Source organism: Botryllus schlosseri, chromosome 9, assembly GCF_051294905.1.
Source record: "Botryllus schlosseri isolate E-star chromosome 9, Bs_hap1, whole genome shotgun sequence".
In the NCBI taxonomy this organism is placed as follows: domain Eukaryota; kingdom Metazoa; phylum Chordata; class Ascidiacea; order Stolidobranchia; family Styelidae; genus Botryllus; species Botryllus schlosseri.
Genome location: NC_137244.1, coordinates 5,613,784 through 5,635,007, shown reverse-complemented (window position 1 = coordinate 5,635,007; position 21,224 = coordinate 5,613,784). Strand labels below are relative to the sequence as shown.

General features: G+C 40.0%; 2 protein-coding genes across 3 annotated transcripts in view; both read right to left on the bottom strand.

The window, feature by feature from the left end:
• LOC145446954 (uncharacterized) overlaps nt 1-21,224 on the bottom strand; it is a 486,702-nt gene that overhangs the window by 63,221 nt on the left and 402,257 nt on the right. The gene's annotated exons all lie outside the window — the stretch shown is intronic.
• On the bottom strand, nt 792-8,711 carry LOC145446601 (serine/threonine-protein kinase/endoribonuclease IRE2-like). Its single transcript, XM_080324947.1, has 3 exons — nt 7,856-8,711; nt 6,443-6,731; nt 792-2,053 (listed from the first exon to the last, which is right to left on the bottom strand). Exons 1-3 carry the CDS (start codon nt 7,874-7,876, stop codon nt 792-794), a joined length of 1,572 nt encoding a protein of 523 aa, XP_080181073.1. The 5' UTR covers nt 7,877-8,711.

Below are 21,224 nucleotides of genomic sequence, written 5' to 3'. Positions count from 1 at the left end.
GATATTGATAAAATTGGACAATATTTGCAAATTACAATATGCATCTTCGCGATGCAGTCTCACATCGATGCACTTTTTGGGATTTATATCATGATACTATGACAGACTAAATGCAGTGTCTTGTTTTGTTATATTGTAAAATTGATGTAAGTATAACCAAACTCTGCTTCCCACTTAACAAAATTAAATATATCTTAAGTGTAGGTCAGCTGCTTGAATTGAACAAATGGTTAAGAAAGACTGCAAGTCCTAGTCCTTGAATACTTGATCAAGCGTATGTAAAGTAGACATATGCTATTTGACTTGACTACTTCCTAAATTTCGTTCTTGACCAATGCTTATTAGTAGTGAGAGTGTGTGTGCTTGTAATCAGTATAGTGTGTAATGAGGAAATTATTAAGTTACATCTCTGTATTAGTTGCCGAATCCTACACATCGATTGTTTTATCTACATTTTAATAGAATTGGATATATATTATGTTTGAATGATTCATACAGAGTAGGGTATTGGAGAGTCCATGTTATAAAAACGTATAAAATGTGAGAAAGGAAGGATATTTAGAAATCTCCTGTTAATTGCTTAGTGAATAATTAGAGATCTACCAGAAAGAAACAATTTTGCATGTCATCGTTAATCATCTGTTTGCATATGTTTAATGGTTATATGATAGTCATTTAACCGTCAGTGTGGCATATAATTTTCGGAGAGAATTAGTAATACTGTTGGAGTCGCTGTTGGAGTCGGAGTCGGTACGTTTAAAGACTCAGGAATCGGAGATCGAGTCGGCACATTAAGATTGTGTGGAGTAGGAGTTGGTGTTGGTGACTAACGCGATAGGCGGATCCAGTGGTTTAGATGAAGCTGGTGTAGTGAAATAATCTTCCAAATTTGAAAAATCATATGTTGCTCGGCTGTAGATCCAATAATGATGAAGAATATCATAAAGCTCCGGTAAAAGTGACGGAAATATTTTCGAGAAATAGGGCCAGACATTGGCGAAGCGGCCGCTGAAAAGCATTTCATATTTGAAGTAATGCTCTCCAATATTACGTATGAATCGAAGAAGATGTATAATCCGATTGGATTCGTAGGGCACCCCATGTGGTGATTCTTCTATCCCGTCCATAACACTAGCACTTTCCTTTCCAGACCCTTTAACCACTGCACACCAATTCAGACGGTTTTCGTAGTCAAGCAGATGCTTCTCCATTTTTTCAGTAAGGTCTTGTTCAACGTCGGAAGGTACTTCTGTGTTCATTTTATAAAAGAAGTCTTTCGCTCGACTTATAAATGCAAATTTTCTTCGATCATCCCAGAAAAAAGGGTGCGTCAAGACTTGCATCGACTTCATAGGTCTACCCTTCGCAGTGTCACATTTCAGCATTTTATCGATCAAATTGGAGGCAAGCTCTTTCTCTTCACATTCCAGTGGTGGTATTGCAACAGGCTTTCTCGCTGTAATTATATTTTCCCACATGTCCAAAGAAATATCGTCTGCATTACTGCGAGACAAGATGCAACAAAATATTAATCCTGCTGACAATATGTCGGACTCCTTCTCCTCACTCATTTCCAATTGCTCGTTACTTTCTTTTTTGCTTATTCCGAAATCAGCTATTTTGAAGTATCTCCCATCCAATGTTAAACGGATATTATTTAATTTTAAGTGGTGATGTGCAAAACCTTTTTGGTGAATATGATCCAGGCCTAACATCATGTGTAACAATGCAGTTTTCTTATGCACTTCATCGCTACGTGCTATTTCCTGGAATGTATCTCCGTGACATAGTTCCATAACAATGAATGTAGTCTTTTCGATTGCATCATGCACGTCACCTGACATTTTGTACTGCATAACATGTTGATAGCTATTTTCATTCAATTCTTTCCAGTTCTTAATCTCGCAATGATCAGCATTGGTAATCAATTTCACGGCCACTTTATCGAAACTTTGTTCGGCAGATTTTACGTATCCTTCATAAACTCTGTAGCCTGCATCAAGTGGTTTTGAGGTATCCAGCAACACTCTCCCGTCTTTCGTTAAAGGTTTATCTGTTATATAAGAAATACCAGGATGAGAACTTAAACAATATGGGCTTAGAATGATATTCAATCCTCTGCTTCAGGGGTTTTTCAATTATAGGGTCGCGACATCACCAGAGCTATCTTTTACTATGTTTTTGATATTTATTGAATTCCTTGCAAAAATATTTCTACGTGCTTCGCCAGTTTTCTTGCCGCTAATCAGTGGTTCTCAACCGGTGTGCCATTTGCGTCTCGCAAGGGTGCCGCGGGAGATTTCTTCGAAATTTTGAAATTATTCGCATATTAAATCTAGTCTCTTAGCACACGATTATTATTTTATATCGTGTTCGATGTCAAGTTAGTACATTTGACAAATCGGGTAGGCTACATATCGCGTGCCTTGAAGGATGAATTCAGGAGCGCGTGTGTGACAATGTGGTTTTTAAATCCTCATTGTCTTCCTAATCAACAGCGAGAAATGAACTACTTTGGAAGCTATGTTCAGTGTTCACGTATACGTATTTGTGACATGTCCGCAGATATAGAAATACCAATATTTCTTCTTTGAGAGCAAAGCCTATGAGTTCCCCGAAAAGGTAGCAGTACTTAGTAAGGATGGTGTGAACGCGAGGTTCACGTTCGCGTTCTGTGTGTGAACCTCAGAAATTTTGAGGTTCACGTTCACAAACGAACCTTGATAGGTTCTGCACTGTGAACCTTTTTCATATATTACAATTTTCACGTAATTGTATAACATCTTGGGTTGAAATTTATTGCATTTCAACTGAGATTCACTCTATGCATGGCACTGGCAGCATAAGAAATCAATAATAAACGAGCATGCACCATGACAATCTCAAAATTGTTACTGGCTTTGTTACAAAAGCTCGCTCGAAAGATCCAGCTTTCCGTTTGTGAATATTTAGTGACTCTCTCTGCTGTGACCTTGACCCGCAATCACACATCATCAAGACCGAAATACACTACGTGTAGGTATAGTCATTGATATCGTTGTCTAATGTAAAAAATCTAGCAAGCGTACGGGGTCGATCTCGATTTCATATGTTTATCGTATCATGAAAAACCAATCCGTGCGATTGGGGTGTTGGCTACTCTTGTATAACTTGTTCATGGGGTAATATCGGTAGCAAGTATACAAACCCGATTTACACTCTGCTCAATATCAATGCAGCAATACCCAGACGCCGAATACACTATCCGGTCTGACCTAGACCTTTAAGGCGTAAGGTTATATTTCCTTGCAAGTTCTCGTCGAAATTGTTGGCAAAGCGACGGAAGATATTGATTTTATGGGATTGTTTGATTGATTATTTGATTGTCCTATAGTTGATACATTTGGCGACGTTTAACAGTCAGTATGTATACTTCAGCATTGTGGCCTTACGTGGCCCGAGTCGTTGCTAGATATTGTGCACGTAGGCCCACATTAATAAATCTAGGGTTAGCATACGTCCTCTTTAAGAGGATTTGTCCTCTCTTTTGACAATTTTGTAAGTGTCCTCGGAGGACTCCCAAACGTCCTTTTTTGAGAATTTGTCCTCTTTTTTGAAAATATTGGTTAAATGAGTGTTAAAATTAAACTGAGATATATGTAATCAGCGCTCAAGTAACTGTCCTGCGGGGCTTGTCGGAGTTGAGCCAGAAAGTTTACCTTTTTTTTGTCAACCAACTGCCAACTGACCAACTCGCAATGAATCTACCATATTTCCGTATTTTACTCCGGTGTTGTCAGTCGAGAATTTTTTTAAAAGTGTTCTTTTTTCAGATTCCTAAAATATGGTAACCATAAACATATCATTTCACTGACATGTATGGTTGGAATTAGCAATATGACGTACCGTGACGTCATGAGGTTCACGTTCGCGTTCAAACAGAACGTTTCAAAAAGGTTCGCGTTCACACGGAACTGAACCTTTCAGAGGTTCACACCACCCCTAGTGCCGACCTTCGTAATTCACAAACTGGGATAAGATCAGTCCAAAATTGGTTTCTCTGGAAATCACCACGGTAGATTTTTGGGATGTTTTAGTGAAGGGGTGTGCAACTAGCTGTTGCGGGAATATGACAGTGTTGGGATGACTCGAGTCAACTTTTCCGTATGACTTGACTCGAGTCACTTCGGAAAAATGACTTGACTTGACTTGACTCGGAGCTTCGAAAATGTGCATTGACTCGTGACTCGGAGCAAAATTTACGAGTCAGTTTTAAGTCATCAAGTAAGCGGTGTCGAATAAATCACTGCATGTTGTGTATATTCGGATTGTTCGAGATACGCCGGTGTCACTTGTAGGAACAACCAGTCATCCAGTGATTGTACGTTTACAAGGCGCCTCTACTGTTAGATCACAAATAAATTGACCGCAAAGTAGAAAATTAATGTAATGTTTCTCTGTTTCTTAGACGACTCAATGCTTACGTTGCCCAGTGCTCACATTTACCAATCCTCTTGTATGATTTAAATCGAATGAATATATTGCGTGCGTTTATATTCTCAAGGATGTGTAGATGGGTAGTGTAGGCTATTTTACCATATCAATTTGTTGTAATTTCTCGAAGCTTATTATTAGGTTCTATATTTTGGCTGATAAGAACTGACTGTAATAGGTAGCTGTACAGTACAGTGTACAGTTACTCACGTACCAGTTCTACGTGTGCGTGAGGGACACACCGTCGTTTTGCATTTATATTTAACTAGATATTCGTTATTTGATTAAGATAAATGATTTATTAATCTGTCTTCCACAGAGCTAGCAAAATGTAATGAGTTTGAATCATCACTCATACTTCGAAAATTAAATTTGACTTGAATTGTGACTTGACTCGTGACTTGACTTGACTTGACTCGACTTGACTCGAGTCATATCCAAAAAACGAGTGACTTGACTTGACTCGAGTCACCTTTGAAATCGATTGACTTGACTTGACTCGAGTCAAAATCTGCAATGACTCGAGATGACTCGTGACTCGAAGGTAGTGACTTGATCCCAACATGAGACACAGGTATAACGAAGTCAACCACCTGCCGCGACGGAACATATGAAGGCATTCAGTTTTGGCCAATGTACGGTCATGCAAGACGTGTGCTATTCTCGATGATAATAACGTGATTACAAAAGGACATGCCAAGCACAACGCCAAAGGCCATTTCACTTGCATATCAAGTCACTTGATATACTTGATTCGCGGCCGAAAAGGAAGCACGAATGCATGGTACGTTGGAGTGACCTGTCAACCTCTCCACAGGAGAGTAAATAGACATGGACATGATATATCGGAAGTCAACAAATCCAAGCCTGTCGGTGAACATTTTTCTTCGTCTGGACATTCGGAGAGCGACATCATAATCAACGTATCGGTCGAGAACATTGAAGAATCTACCCTACGCAAGGCTACTGATCAAAAATATATTGACAAATTTGATACATTCCGACAAGGGCTGAATATAGATAGAGGGTGCATGTCTCACTACACCACGTAATACTTCAATTGACACCTTTCTGCACGTGTATTATACTAGAAACACCTTATATCGTATCCATTTTTAGGAGCACAGCTTACTACCGCTACCACTACCGACGAGGGTCAGTTGAAAAGCTTATAGTGAATAAATTGCGAATATGAATGTGTTGTTCGTTGCAATATTCAAATTCTGTACCACAAGGAACCTATACAGCTTACTTCATGCATTTCTGATATATACTACATCTTAATGCTTATGACGTCATACAGTACACAATTTTGGAATCTGGAAAGTTCTCACCCACTATGATGTCATAATATTAATATGTTCAAATTCAAAATCTTTTTACGTTGCTCTTTTTGCGTTATTTTCGCTTTAACACCTGATGAAGGAGCAGAGCTCCGAAAGCTCGTGTAACTATAATAAAGTGATAATCATACAAGTGGACGTTAAATACGTTGTGGAAGCTATCAAGGTAGTAGTTAAATATTTACAAACAGAAAGCTGGGACATTTCGAGCAAACTTTTCTACCAAAGCAGGTAAAATTTGTAGATTGCAAGGTGCATGCTCGTTTAGTGTTGCTTTGTATGCTGCCAGCGCCATGCATAGAGTGGCCCGCAGTTTAAATGCAACAAATTTCAACCAAAGACATTATATTAACGTGAAAACTGTAATATATGAAAAAGGTTCACAGTGCAGAACCTACCAAGGTTCGTTTGACAGGAACCTCTAAATTTCCGAGGTTCACACACAGAACGCGAATGTGAACCTCACGTTCAGACCATTCCTTATAAAAGGCTAACAAAGTCAAGAAAATCCAGAAGTTGGTTCTCAAGATGTGTGAATCAGTTGCGATGAATAGCATCGTTTTGGTCATTTTAACCCCTGTTATGCATTCTAGAGTTAACGTATACGGTGTCAGCATGTAACTTACAGAATGTAATCTCATTTGATCGCGAATGCAGACGCTTGGGCTTAACACGATCCATTGTCACCACCTCGGCGTAGTACTTTGTGAATGCGTCCCATTTGTCTCGTGGAAAGGAACATGTAGTGGAGTCAGTCGTGGTACTATGGACAAGTACATGTCCAATATTTTCATCAAGTTTGTAAAGTTTCACTTCATACTGGTAAGGCTCTTCGTAAGATGGAGGTTTAGACCAAGTCATAACGAGGTCTACATCTGTGAATTTCAATTCGACTTTGTATGGTACGGGTCGTGTCTAAACAGAAAGATAGCATATGGTTACTTGGTTATCTGTGTTCGTAAACGTACAATATGCGATGAGTGAATCTATAGTTTAGTATTTCTTGACCATGGACTTTAGCGTGGACCCCTAACCTTTTGGGTGGTCGAATGGACCCGCAACCGTATAATTTGAAAGCTGATGACTTATAAAAACAAAGCGCCACCTGATGAAATCTTAATCGTGGCCTCATATTGCTAGCTGTCACGTGGTCAAGAACTCTAGATTATGTCCTAAAGCGTGATGTGACTAAAAAAAGATGGTCACTCTTGATTGTGACATGTAGTGAGCACTGGAAATCATAAAATACGTTTTGTAGAGCAACATAGTTTCATAATTAGACTTTCAACACTGACCTTTCATGGAGCCCGTCAAACTAGTTTGCGAACCCTCAAGGCTCCATGGAGCCCAGGACAAAAACTCAGGTTTATGAGATGGAATTAGTAAGATTGCGGATGGTTAAGGAGAAATTCGGTTTGATCCAAATTGACCGGCTATAGTGAGTTCAAAAGTGCAGATGGCGTATTAATCAAAGTCTGATTTAATTGCACAATGCGTATGAACCGTAAAACTAGGCGTAAATTAACGATTTATTCATTTATCAATCAAATTATTATCAACTGCAGCGACGAGCAAGTTTTTCACGCAATTCAGAACTATAATATGTGTGACATTCACAGAAGTCATTGCAAGAGAGGCGATTTCAAAATACAATGATTGTAATCGTCCTGATTTCAGGTTGTTTGTTTTTGTTGTTGTTGTTTGTGGTATCCATGGTGTCTGTCGACGGTATGGTCATTTACACCAGGATGATATTCCTCATTTTTGATTGCGCAGCCGCCGACTTGTAGCGCGGCTCACTTCTAGGCTTATGTAAGAAACCGCTCACGCGGATGAGATGGCGAGGAGGAGCCTATAGGTAAATCTCCGCCCATTTAGGTCGGAATCCTCACATCGACCTCGGTCGGACTCGAACCAACAGCCCATTGGTGTTGTTGCGGTGGATTACACCAATAGGCTATCTCGCCACAGCAGGATATTTGTAATGGCAACATTGCTTCAGCTTATATAAGACTATATACTAGAAATCAATTTTATACCTTTGAAGCTGCAGATCCCATATCGATAGAGTGCTTCTTCGAATCAAAATACTGTAATCTGAAAACCTAGTGAGGTAGCGTGAAAAAAAAACAGTCATCAATTTCAACTTGATTAGAGAAGAATATCTGAAATTTGGATAATCAAAATTAGAAATTTTGAAGTTTTTAACCGAAGTCAGTCGATGCTTTAAAAGTTAATGATAACCTGCGTAAGTTGTCGTTCTGTGGTATTCAACGAGGTAATGGAACCAAAGTTTTGTGTGATCTCGTTCGAGATGTCGATCGCTTTCCGTATTTAGTCACTTCGTCGATGATAGGATTTGGATATAAGTTATGTTGCACATAAGTTTCAATTCCTAATATACGCTTTCTAACCGAAACTGATCGGGATTTTTTGTAACGTGAAGTCACCATGATAAAGGGAATATTATTAGGAATGGTATGAGCCGCTGAAAAGTTCTGGTTCGCGTGAGCGCGAACGCAAACCCCGTGGAAAGATTCCGTGTGAACACGAACGCGAACCTATGACGTCACGAGAAGTCACAATATTAATTCTGCTCCTACTGCCAACCCTACAATGCACATTACCTGTATAGCAGGGCACTGGGCAGACCTGCTTCATGCGCGAGCGGCATATCAAAAATCTTAGCTAGCCACAACACAAAAATTCAAAAATACGAATTTATGACATCAAAATCTGTAGGCTATCGAATCAAGTTTATCATTGTGTGGTGATATGGTGAGTCTCCACCTATATAGACTGCAAGGTGCTTGAAATCGGGATGCTATTAGTTATGACCTATAAGCAGTGCGGCACAGTTCCTTCAAGTGCTGATGAGAATAGGCGAGACTTTAGCTCGGCAATCTCGATAAACTTTTTGTGACCAAACACTGCAGTTATTGCTAGCCTTTACAATACGAACGGAGGAACCGTATTTACCATTCCTAGCCTGGAAGTAATTGTGACCTGCGCTGGCGTAATTAATTATCAACTTCATTGGTGAACACAATCATTTTATCATTGATTAATGACCAGGCTGCGGGAGAAACTTTCATGTGAGCCCGATTCGAGAGCAAATTTATAACCTTGTAGTTCCACCTACCCCTAAATTTCACAAGTTTTGCGTGAGCCCAGAGGAAAGAAACAACACGAAAACGATGCGCATATTATTAATACGCGAGAAAATCCATCACTTTATAATCAGGTCTAACCTTTCTAGCATAATGGTGAAACGGGCGTGGAATCATTAGAGAGCAGCATGCGGCTCTTGCCCACCCCTCCTATATAGCGACGACTCAGGCTACATTGTGAAAGCATTCGAGTGGCATGCGACCCACAATAAAAATTGTACTTGACCATTATTACGGTACCATATTTTATGATATGGAATCGAAGACACCTTTTACACGTCACAAAATTGATAATATCGGACGAGAAATCGAGTCATTTAAAAATCTTTAAGCAAATACCGTGGTGTGTACTAAAAAAAGGTCATTGTCCCAACTTGACTCTCAAAAGACCCTCTCTAACGTCCAGATTCTGGCATCATTTATGACATTTTGGTTGTGCCTCTACAATCCCCTTGCTGTCTGAACCAAATAGTAGGGCTACCAAATTTTGGAACCCGGAAATAAGAACACTTTCAAAAATCAAGAAGGTTATAGGGTACCGAAATTGAAAACAGAGGATTTCAAAATATTTACTTAATTATTTTCATTTATTAAGGTAAAAATTTACCTAGAAAAGTTATCTTTTACTTAGTCAAAAATCGGTACTTCTACTGGTATACTTGAGAATAAATTTACGACGTTACTTACTTGGTTACCAAATATAACTACTTCGACCACCTTTGGATTTCGGTCGTACCAACCCGAATTCTAGTCAGGACACGAGTAGAAATACCAAATCGAGATCGGTAAAAAACGTGAACAAAAGTTGTCACAGTTAATAAATGAATTAAATTGGTTACCCACCCTGTTCTGGTACCTGAAAGAATAACCAAACGAAGCCTAAAAGTCAAACGTCTTCCTTACGCGCGGGCCTGTCAAACGAGCATATACAAGCGACCTTGACGCTAGCAAGCCAACCAGAAAAGAATCGTTGATCGCCGCAAAGCCTTTCTGGTCACGCAATAGCATGGTAATGACTTATAGGTGCGTCACTATCTCACTAAGGACTTATATTCGTTGGATTTGTGTTTACTTAACCTGTAATCTTGTATTCATTAATGGCACTGTACATCGCGCACTTTATTGGACAAAACTATCATCCAGATATCCGCTGCAGGCCTCCTTCCAAAGCACCTGTCCCCGTTGTCAGATGTGTCGTCATCTGACTGGCTCATTGCTGTACTCTGTGCCACAACTTGACAGAGGTTAAAAGATACAGTGTCAATACACTGTTTTGTTTTCTATAGAATAAAAATATCATTCAGCGAATAAGCCTTATGAAAAGGTCGCGTTATTTTTATTATTTAGTATGACTGGCACCAAATAGCCTACTCGGAAGCTGGGTTAATATTTACTTAACATATTCTTCCTTATTAGTGACGATGTTTGTAGCTGGTTTAGCCGTGGTTTTCTGGAAAGGAATCTATTGGATTTGTAAGGCATTGTAACTTTCTATTCTGTTGATATTGTGCTTCATATATTGTATGCTGAGTTGCTGACTCACCACCTGTTGGCCAAGAAGTCGCTAGCAACGATAGGTGGCCAGTAACGAATTACCTCTACCTTTCTCAGATTCGACTCTGCCAGGTTTCCTATACTTTCGGTGCTTCTGCCCAAAAAATTGATTTATAATACATTTACTTCTACTTGAACTGTTGTACGCAAAAATACTGTACTCTTCACGTACATTTCGATTGTTAAAAGTAAAGGGGGGTTTTAGGATAAGCTTGCTTCACTTGCATGAGTCAAATTATCATAAGAACAGCGTGGAGTAGACACAGTATTACGGTAAATGAGTACGTTTTCGGAAAATCTATGTATTTAAGGTGACATTAGCCATATTGAATAAGTCGCCAAGATACATCTATCAACTTCAAACGTATAGGCTACAATTATTTGGGATGATAAACTGTCTGCCTCAGCAGTCCACACTAACTCCTGTAGACCAGGTTAGATCTCCGTGTGGAAGATGAGGTAAATATACACATAATTGTAGTAGGACACCGTATCCTATTCTCATAAATACTGCAGCCGTCATGCAGTCCAAAGCACACCGAACTCATTGCCTCGATGCCCTTGCTGGAATTCAGCGTGAAAGTTTAACAAGCGATCGATTCCTGTACAGCTTGAAGTCAGATTATCAAAAAGTTTGGGAAGTCACTTGCGGAAAAGTATCCGTGCCCAGGATTCCTCTTATGTCATCCCCCTTGGGTAAAGTAAAACCAGCAGAACTCCAATTTTCGCCGAGTCATAACCACCAACATCTACCCCAATACACATCTAACACATTACTGGTGCACAAAATGACCTGCGCATCGGCAGGGTGTTGAACGAGCAAAACCGTTAAAATGTAATTTCCACTCAAAACCAAAACATTTGCAAATCAGTGTGAGTTCTGCTGTTCCCTTTCATATGCCAGTTCGCAAATGTGAAGTAGGGATGGTGTGAACGTGAGGTTCACGTTCGTGTTCTGTTTGCGAATCTCAGAAATTTAGAGGTTCACGCTCTCAAACGAACCTCGGGTAGGTTATGCACTGTGGACCTTTTCTTAAATATTACAATTTTCACTTTATCATAACATCTTTGGTTGAAATTTATTGCGTTCCAACAACGGGCCACTACATGGTGCTGGCAGCATAAAAAAAATCAACACTAAACGAGCGTGCACCTTGATAATCTCAAAAATTTTACTTGCTTTGTTACAAAAGTTTGCTCGAAAGATTCAGCTTTCCGTTTTTGAATATTCAGTGACTCTCTGCTGTGAGCTTGACCCGCAATCACACAACATAAAGAGCGACACTACATGTAGTCAGCGAATAATGCTTATTCAACCAATCAGTGAAATTGATATAGTTCTCTGATGTTTGTTTGTTTGTTTTATTCGCACAGCATTGGCGCTTATCGCCTATAAGGTCATTTGCGCCCAGTACATCAATTTCAGTAATGCCAACGGTCTTTTACGGTCTTTTTCGTCAGATTACGGACGACTTCCATGCACGCGCTCTTCCACCAGCAGTCTCTTTCGATTTTCATGCGCCCGCAACTTAGTCTTTTTGATGCCATCTTCCAGGAGTTAGGCTCTCTTTTCCTTCGGGCTTTTCAAGGCACTGTATTTACAGCGGGATCGGCGATGAGGAGCCCAGATAAACCTCCGTCACATAGAAACATGGCAGAGCCGAGACTCGAACCAGCAACCATTGGTGTCGTGACTGCAGTGTTTACCCAACTGCGCCACCCGCTTCCCCGATCCTCTGATGTAAAAACCTACGCCCGTACGGGGGTCAATCTCGACTTTTATATGTTTACTGTATCGTAAAAACCAAATCCGTGCGATTGGGGTGTTGGCTACTGTATAATTTGTTAATGTGGTAATATCGTTAGCACGTATAGAAACCCGTTTTACACTCTGCTCAATATCAACGTAGCAATACTCAGACGCCGAATACATTGTCCGGTCTGGCCTAGATCGTTAAGGCGAAAGCTTATATTCCATTGCAAGTCCTCGTCAAAATTGTTGGCAAAGCGTATTTTTAGAAAATTTATGCCACGATTTTGAAAATTTCAAGTCGCCAAATATATTGATTATTGAGTACTCTTTCCCATGAAAAAATACGCAAGACTTATGGAAATGGGCATATCGGCGTTGGCCATTACCGCGCGACGACGAACCAAGACATATCAAGTTTTAGGCCATGTAACATGCGACTCCAAGAAGTGTGCCAGAACGATCGGTAGCGACATAACCTTGGCCGAGAAGAACTGCACCTATGCTGACCGAAAACTTCGTCATAAAATACATATAGGTTTAATTGTCCAGGCGCCTAAATGACTGGCGCCGAATGTTCATGACTTGGCGATCTGAACCTCACAAGACAAATACAAATACGTTTGGGCGGTTCTATATATTTTTTGATATTGCAGACAGGAAGTCACGAAATAACATGTAAAGAAATCATACCAACGAGTCCGTCCACCCGAAGATGTTTAATTATTATTTATGGGCTGTACACTACAGTTTCAAAGACACCTCACTCAACTCTACCGGTAAATCTGATTACGTGAGCAGAGAGGACAAGAAATTGATAGCAATATATGTATGCAATTCCCGATCTTATTGACCGATTTTATGATGAATTATCGAACATTTCCGCGCTTCGCGTTGGCTCACTAAACAGTACCGCCATAATTTCGTGGAAAAAGCGAACAACGTGATGGGGGTTTCTTTATCACCCAATGGGAGCCCTAGACTAAGTTTTTTTGAGGGGACGACGTGCTGTTTCGTTGCTGCCAACGGGTAAACACCCGGAGATGTTTAATTATTATAGAGGGATCCTACCTTTTCTAACTCACCTCACTCAACTCTACCGGTATATCAGATTACGTGAGCAGAGATAGGATAAAAATTGATAGCAATATATATGCAATTCCCGATCATATTGACCGATTCAGTCATGAATTAGAGAAAATTCTCGCGCTTCGCGCGTTCAAGCGATAAAAGCTGGCTCACCAAACGCACACCCAATGTAGATGATAAGTAGCGGTCGTAACAGCGTATAGCATGAAAGGGAGCATAATTTTCTTTGTACTGTTGACATTTCCAGACTTACAGATTTGTTTTGAATTCGCCTACTCAACATCTCATGTATTTAGTTGTTTTTCCCCTGAAGTTGCAAATTCAATTTGTTCAGATGCATGTGACGTTAAATGTACCAGGAAAGCAAGATGAGATACCCATTTTCGATTACAAGATTATGAGTCGGCGATATTTGTGTTTTCGAGGAAAGTTGCTATTTCATTTCTCAGTTCATACACTCGTGTAAGCATAGCTGCTCGACTTAATGCGCGAACATGACAGACATAGGCCTACATGACATCGCCATATTGATTCTCTGCTTCTAGTAATATCAGGCGTAACTGATTCAGTTAATGAGACAAAAATCATATTAACAGTTTTCACCATTGTGGCCAAAACGCTATTCAGGTTTGTTGTCTTGGCACACAACGCCTTCTGGAAAATTAAACTATAGATAGGCTAACTAACATACGGAGGCTAGTTATCTATAATTGAACAGTTTGAGATTCCGTCATTGCGTCTGAGATGTTCAAAGCGTTTTTGAAGCAAAGGAAGAACACCTTTATTGTCACACCCCGTTAGAGTGGTAAACCCTTTAAAAAAGTCTGGAACACCTTTGGTTGCGAGATACACCCGATTGATAAGCACTGATACAGTCTAGTCTATCTCCATCTCCTACTTCAACCACCTTCGTTTCATGGCGTAACAATGGACTAGTACGATGCAGGCTACTATTATATCGTAGCAATGCCGCATTTTTTTCATGCAGTGCTGCACTGCAGATTGAAACTCATTATGAAACAGCGGGCCGTATTCTTGTGATAACTAATTATTATGTCGCGGACCGGACGATTTCGCTTGGCGGGCCGGATCCGGCCCGCGGGCCGTAGGTTGCCGACCCTTGATATAGCCGATTACTTCACTTAAATGTAGGGTTGAAATTAGCAATATGACGTCTCGTGACATTATAAGGTTCACGTCCGCGGTCTCACAGAACCGTTCAAAAAAGGTTCGCATTTACGCGAACCTGAACCTTTCAGACGTTCAAACCATCCCCAATGTCAAGTTTCGCCTTGGAAAGTGTCATCGCATTGATCGGTCGAAACGCAGCAGCGTGAAACCAGTTGTCTATCGCGCGCTTTATGTGACAAAACTTTTATCCGGATATCTTTCAAAGCATATGACACCGTTGTCAGATTCGTCAACCGACTGACTCATTGCTGTGTCACAACATGGCAAAGGTTGAATGATACAGTGTCAATGCACGGCTTTGTTTTCTATGAAATAATAATATCATTCAACAAATACGTCTTGTGAATAGGTCGCGTTATTTTTATTCCGCGAAACAATAACTTCATATTGTTAATTTATTCGCTAAAAGCTTTTCGACTAACTCTCATCAGTAGCGAACGTTAGTGATGGGGTGAATCAAATTCGAAATGTAAGAACTATTTTGTCTGTATGACGTAATAATAACAAAAACAAACAACTAGTAGACGGGCTAGATACGGTAGTAACGGTACAAAACAAACGTTAACGAGTACATATTCGGTTACAAATAACCGAAAACACAACACATAACATTAATGAAATATTCCAAGAGTGTAGAGGCGTTCCTTCTGGCGACAGAGAATCGGCTTTCGTAGCTTTATGATCGTAGATTCCAGGACCTTTAAATGAAAAAGAGAACGGCCACGAGCGAGTATAGAAAATTGACTGTCATTGTAATGATCAGCACATTCTGGATGGGATAAGAGATGCTGTCCAATAGCCGAATTACAAGCAGTAACTTGATCATAATCACGCAGTGTGTCAACAGACTGCGATGAAGGAGTTGGAGAAACATTATTTATTCTAATTTGCCGTGGGACATGCTGGCGAATTCTTTGCTGCAAGCGCTGAGACGTGCGACCTACATACCGACTGTCACATCGGCACGTGTATTCATATATTATGTTGCTTTGATTTGTCGCAGGTAGGACATCCTTTTGCGTTGCAGGCATCAGAGATTTCGTCATGAAGATTATCTGTGGTTCTACTTGTGAAAAACAATGGCTCACTGACGATTTAATTTGTTTTTCAAACCTGTTGGACACTTTCCCAATCCAAGGAAGATGCAAATAAACAGGACATTTTCTAGGTCCAAACGGTTTAACTTTTCTGAAATCTTTGAGTTTACGATCTATGGTCATTTTAATGATATGATCGGGATAACCATTTGACTGAAAGATTGACCGAATGTTCTCCAATTCAGAATCAAGTTTGACTTTACTACAAATCATCAGAGCCCTGTGTACCAGAGTTCTTATCAAATTTACTTTACGTTTTACTGGACAGAAAGAATCCCACGAAATGTATTGCCCACTGAATGTAGGCTTACGGTAAACTGATGTAACAAAATTAGCACCCGTCTTTTCCACTACAACATCAAGGAATGCTAATGAATTATTAACCTCTTTTTCCATGGTGAATTTCAGTGATGGGTGAAGACCATTCAATTTGCTCAGAAACAAATCACACTGGGATTCATTTTCAAATATGGCGAAGGTGTCATCAACATATCTTTGATACATTAATGGTCGATCAATATCTTCGAATAACCGTTTTTCGTGATACCCCACAAAAATGTTAGCCAGAATGGGACCAAGCGGCGATCCCATTGCAACACCATCGATCTGTGTATATATGGTGTTATTGAAACTAAATTCGACATCACAAGTGATCAATCGCATTAATTTAACAAAAGAAGACCTTGAGAATGGAGGAGACGGAAGGACACCACCATAGAGTTCATTGGCACAAATCTCTATAGTCTCTTGAACTGGCACGTTCGTGAATAAACTAGATATATCAAACGAACACATAGAGATTTCGGACTCATCGAGATCAACATTACGAATGGTATCAGCAAATGTGAACGAGTCACGAATGCAGTTACCACCATATAACAAACTCACCGGCTCAAGATATCTTGCAATCCACTTCGCGACTTTGTGATACGCTGATCCAACCATCGATAGTATCGGACGTAAGGGTACATTCGATTTATGGGTCATTCCGTTAGCAGCTGGGTAGCCTCTTCGGAAGCTGGGTTAATATTTCCTTAAAGCAGAGTCTTCTTCCTTAGTGACGATGTTTATAGCTGGTTTCGCCATGGTTTTCAGGAAAGGAATCTATAGGATTTGTATGGCATTGTAGCTTTCTACTCTGTTGATATTGTGTATCATCTATTGTATGCTGAACATTTATTCCACGTGATCTCAACTATGCTCACCAAAAAGTCACTAGCAACGAGAGGTGGCCATGCATGAAACGAATTACTTCTACCTATCTCAGAGTATACTCCGGCAGGTTTTCCTACTCCTGGTACTTCTGCGAAAAACTTGTTTACAATACATCCACAGCTGCTTGAACTGTTTTTACGCAACAATGCTGTACTTTTTAAAATTTCGATTTACCACATCGATATACGACGGCTATATCGAGCGGTAGCCTAATTGTCTGTAGGCTCAAACAACGTGTTTTTGGAAAGTATTTAAACAATTTTGGCATAATTGTACAACTTGAAAAAAACACAATTTTGTTTTATTTAAAAAAGCCTTTTTCAAAACACGGTTTAAAACATGTTTTAAAGAAAGTGTTTTAAAACACCGCTTGTTTTAAATGCAACCCCAATTACGGTAATTGAGTAGGTATTCGAATGATCTATATATTTGTAGTGACATTAGTCATATTGAATAAGTCGCCAAGATACATCTATCAACTTCAAACGTATACAATTATTTAGAATAGAATGTCTGCCTCAGCAGTCCATACCAGCAACCATGTAAGATCTCCGTGTGGAAGATTAGGCAAATATTTACATAATTGTAGTAGGACACCGCATTCTATTTCCATAAATATTGCAGCCGTCATGCAGTCCCAGGAATTTCGAACTCATTGATCCGATGCCCTTGCTGGAATTCAGCGAGGAAGTCTGACAAGCGTTCATCTTCTGTACAGCTTTGTGAGTTCAGAATATCAGAAGTTTAGAAAGTCACGCTTGGAGAAGTATCCATGCCTAGGATCCCTATTACATCATCCCCTTGGGTAAAGAGTAAAACTATTTCAGTCTATATCAGTGGTTACCAACCCTCGGAACACTTACGCTAATCTGCAAGAATTTGCGGAACCACAAATTTTCGCCGAGTCATCAATAAAAATCTACCGCTACACACATCTGATACATTACTAGATTACTGGTGCACAAAATGACCCGCGCATCAACAGAGTTTGGAAAGATCAAAACCATTAAAATATGTTTTTCACACAAAACGAAAACATTTGCAAATCAGTGTAAGTTCTGCTGTTCCCTTTCATACACCCGTTCAGAAATGCGTAGTTTCACCTTGGAAATTGTCATCGTATTGTTCGGTCAAAACGCAGCGTCGTGATACCAATAGTTTAATCAGAAATGAGCTTATAAAAGTTGGAGATAGAATTGGCATTTAAGGATGGTGGAATTTCGGGTCTATACCAATACCTAGAAAACCATTACCGAGAACGGACCTTACCGAGAACGCTATTACCGAGAATGGACATTACCGAGAATTGACACTATTCTCGGTAATGACCATTCTCGGTGGTGTCCATCCTCGGTAATGTACGCACTCGGTAATGTCCATTCTCGGTAATGTCCATTCTCTGTAATGTCAATATTCTCGGTGATGTCTATTCTCGGTAGTGTCAAGTCTCGGTAATGTCCATTCTCCGTGGTGTCAATTCTCGGTAATGTCAATTCTCTGTCGTGTCCATCCTCGGTAATGTCCATTCTCGGTGGTGTCCATTCTCGGCAATGGAATCTCGGTAATGGGTTTCTCGGTATTGACCGGACACCGGAATTTCGATGTCCAAACCTCCCCTGCGTACGCCACAAGTGAGTCGCATTTCGACTGATCAGTATACTGGTGGGGACGATTCGCCTGCAATCAATGATTACCAAGACGTGTCATCACAAAGCCTATGTCTGGGTTGGGGTTGTGCCTTGACTTGACCTTCACGGAACCCTTGATGGCTGATGTTTGCTCACGGAACCCCCCAGTGTTCCGCGGAACACCGGTTAAGACTAGGGCTGGGCAAAATCGAGTACCTTAGTGATTCGATTCTGAATCACGTAATATGCTTCGAGTCGAGTTGAGTATTCGAGTATCACTCATAATGACATCACAACAAAATGTAATATGTCAAAGTTCAAATAGGTACCTTTTGTGCCACCACAAAGAATATAATGCCTGTTATCCATCATATTCAAGATATCTTGGCATTTCTTCGACCCTACCGATTTCATTGCACTTTGTGACAATGTTGTGGGAGGATCATGACTTCGGAAATGTTTTCCAGTAACGGTCGTAGCTTTGTACGATATGTTTTGTATGCTGCAATATGGCCAAGCAAGGTTTCAAGGTTTCCACAGTGGAAAATAGTATCGAAACCATAATTCTAGTTCCCTAAATAACTTTCAGTACTCGAAAAAATCGTATTTTGCTACTCGACTCGAATCATTAAAATGATTACTCGATTCAGATTCGAGTACTCGAATCATTGTGCCCGGCCCCAGTTAAGACTCACTGTGCTAGAGTGAGAGACCCGTCCCGATCGATTTAAAATTGTACATTGAGCGGCTTATTTAGGGTTACCATATGTCCTCCCTTAGGAGGATCTGTCCTCCTTTTTCAGGAAATTGAAAATGCGATCCGAGGACGGCTAAATGTCCTGATTTTGACAGTTCGTCTTCCTTAACAGATTTTACACCTAGGCTAACGGACAGGGTCAACAGAAAATCGGCGTAAATGACGCGAAATAGGTAATGCGGACGTTCGAGCGGGTCATTCGGAAGTCGAATCGAAGTGAGGACCATTTTATATATAGCGAACACCGCAAAAGTAACGTAAATAGCGAGTAATTCGGGAGCCGAAGTCAAAGTGATCACCTTTTTTTAGTCAACACAACTAGATATCCAGTAAATATTTCAAATCAGATGTTTTAAATTTCGGGACATTAAACTTTGGGATTTTTAAAAAGTGTCCTCCTTTCTGGATCCCAAAATATGGCAACCCTAGGCTTATTGAGCATTGATTAAAGAATCCAATGGCTAACCGGACCAGATCCACCACCACTACATACCTTTCGTGCAGCTATAAATTATTTATTAGCGATTTTATCGGTATGAAATGAATCACTATATTGCAAATAAATTAATATATCCTGGTACCAAGTCGCATATATGCTATACTGTGATCAGGTCATATTGACGTGGTTGTACATTCCAGAAACAAACTATCTGGTCGATTGATGACTGAAAACAACTATCATATGACTTGCCCATTGAAATGGTATGCGTTGGTATGCGTTGCTATGCTATCAGCTACATATAACCGGAACAAACCTGTAAATTACCGTAGCATTATGTCAGCCGTGCCCATTCAAAATCTGCATGTCTCGCGGTAATACAGGTTCCCGATTCAGGGCAGCTACAGTCCAATGCTTTGTGCAGCGACGCCCGATGGTAATTTATTTATAAAATGAGCATTGTGATAACTATTGCGATTTTGATTTGACCTACAAAATCAAAATTTTGACATTTTCTTAAATTAAAAAACCTAATTTTGTCAGAATTTGGCCGCCGTGTATGTAAATTAGAAGTTTTCGCACATAATGTTAGAATTTTACTACTTATCTTCATTTCTGGTTGTAACTGTCTGTCCTTACGAAGTAGTTTGGCCTGAAAAATCTTTCGTGACCTATGAAGCAGTGTTGGGATCAAGTCACTACCTTCGAGTCACGAGTCATCTCGAGTCATTGCAGATTTTGATTCGAGTCAAGTCAAGTCAATCGATTTTCAAAGGTGACTCGAGTCAAGTCGAGTCAAGTCAAGTCAAGTCACGAGTCAAGTCACAATTAAAGTCAAATTTAATTTTCGAAGTATGAGTGATGATTCAAAGTCATTATATTTTGCTAGCCGGGTGAAAGACAGACTAATTGATCATTTTTCTTGAATGAAATAACGAATATCTAGTTAAATATACATGCAAAAAGACGTTGTATCCCCCTGCGCACGCGTAGAACTGCTAATAAAATACGCGAGTAACTGTACAGCTACATGCTAGAGTCAGTTATTATCACTTGTGCAAATTGCATTGTCACCCAAATGGATTATGCGAAGATTGCCAAGTACCCGAGACGGTAGCACACAGTACGATCGACATCGACAACATTTGCGGGACAATGCGCGGTATCATAACATACCAATTGAAATTGAATAATTGCTGTCTAGCCCTTATACGAGTACACCAGTTATTGAATGTGTCATATCATCCGGTAGAGAAATATGGCACTAGATATACTATAGTGCAGAACGTTCTATTCTGAAATGGCATGGTGCAAAAAACCATTTGCAGTTATACGCACCATTTCCAATTATACATAACATAACATCAGCCAAAATATATGACCTAATACGAAGCTTCGAGAAGTTGAGACAAATTGATATGGTACAATAGCCGAAAATACCCATTTACACATCCGTTAGAACAGTGCTTTTCAACCTGTGTGACGGTTCGCACTAGTGCGAATGAAAAAAATTGCAGT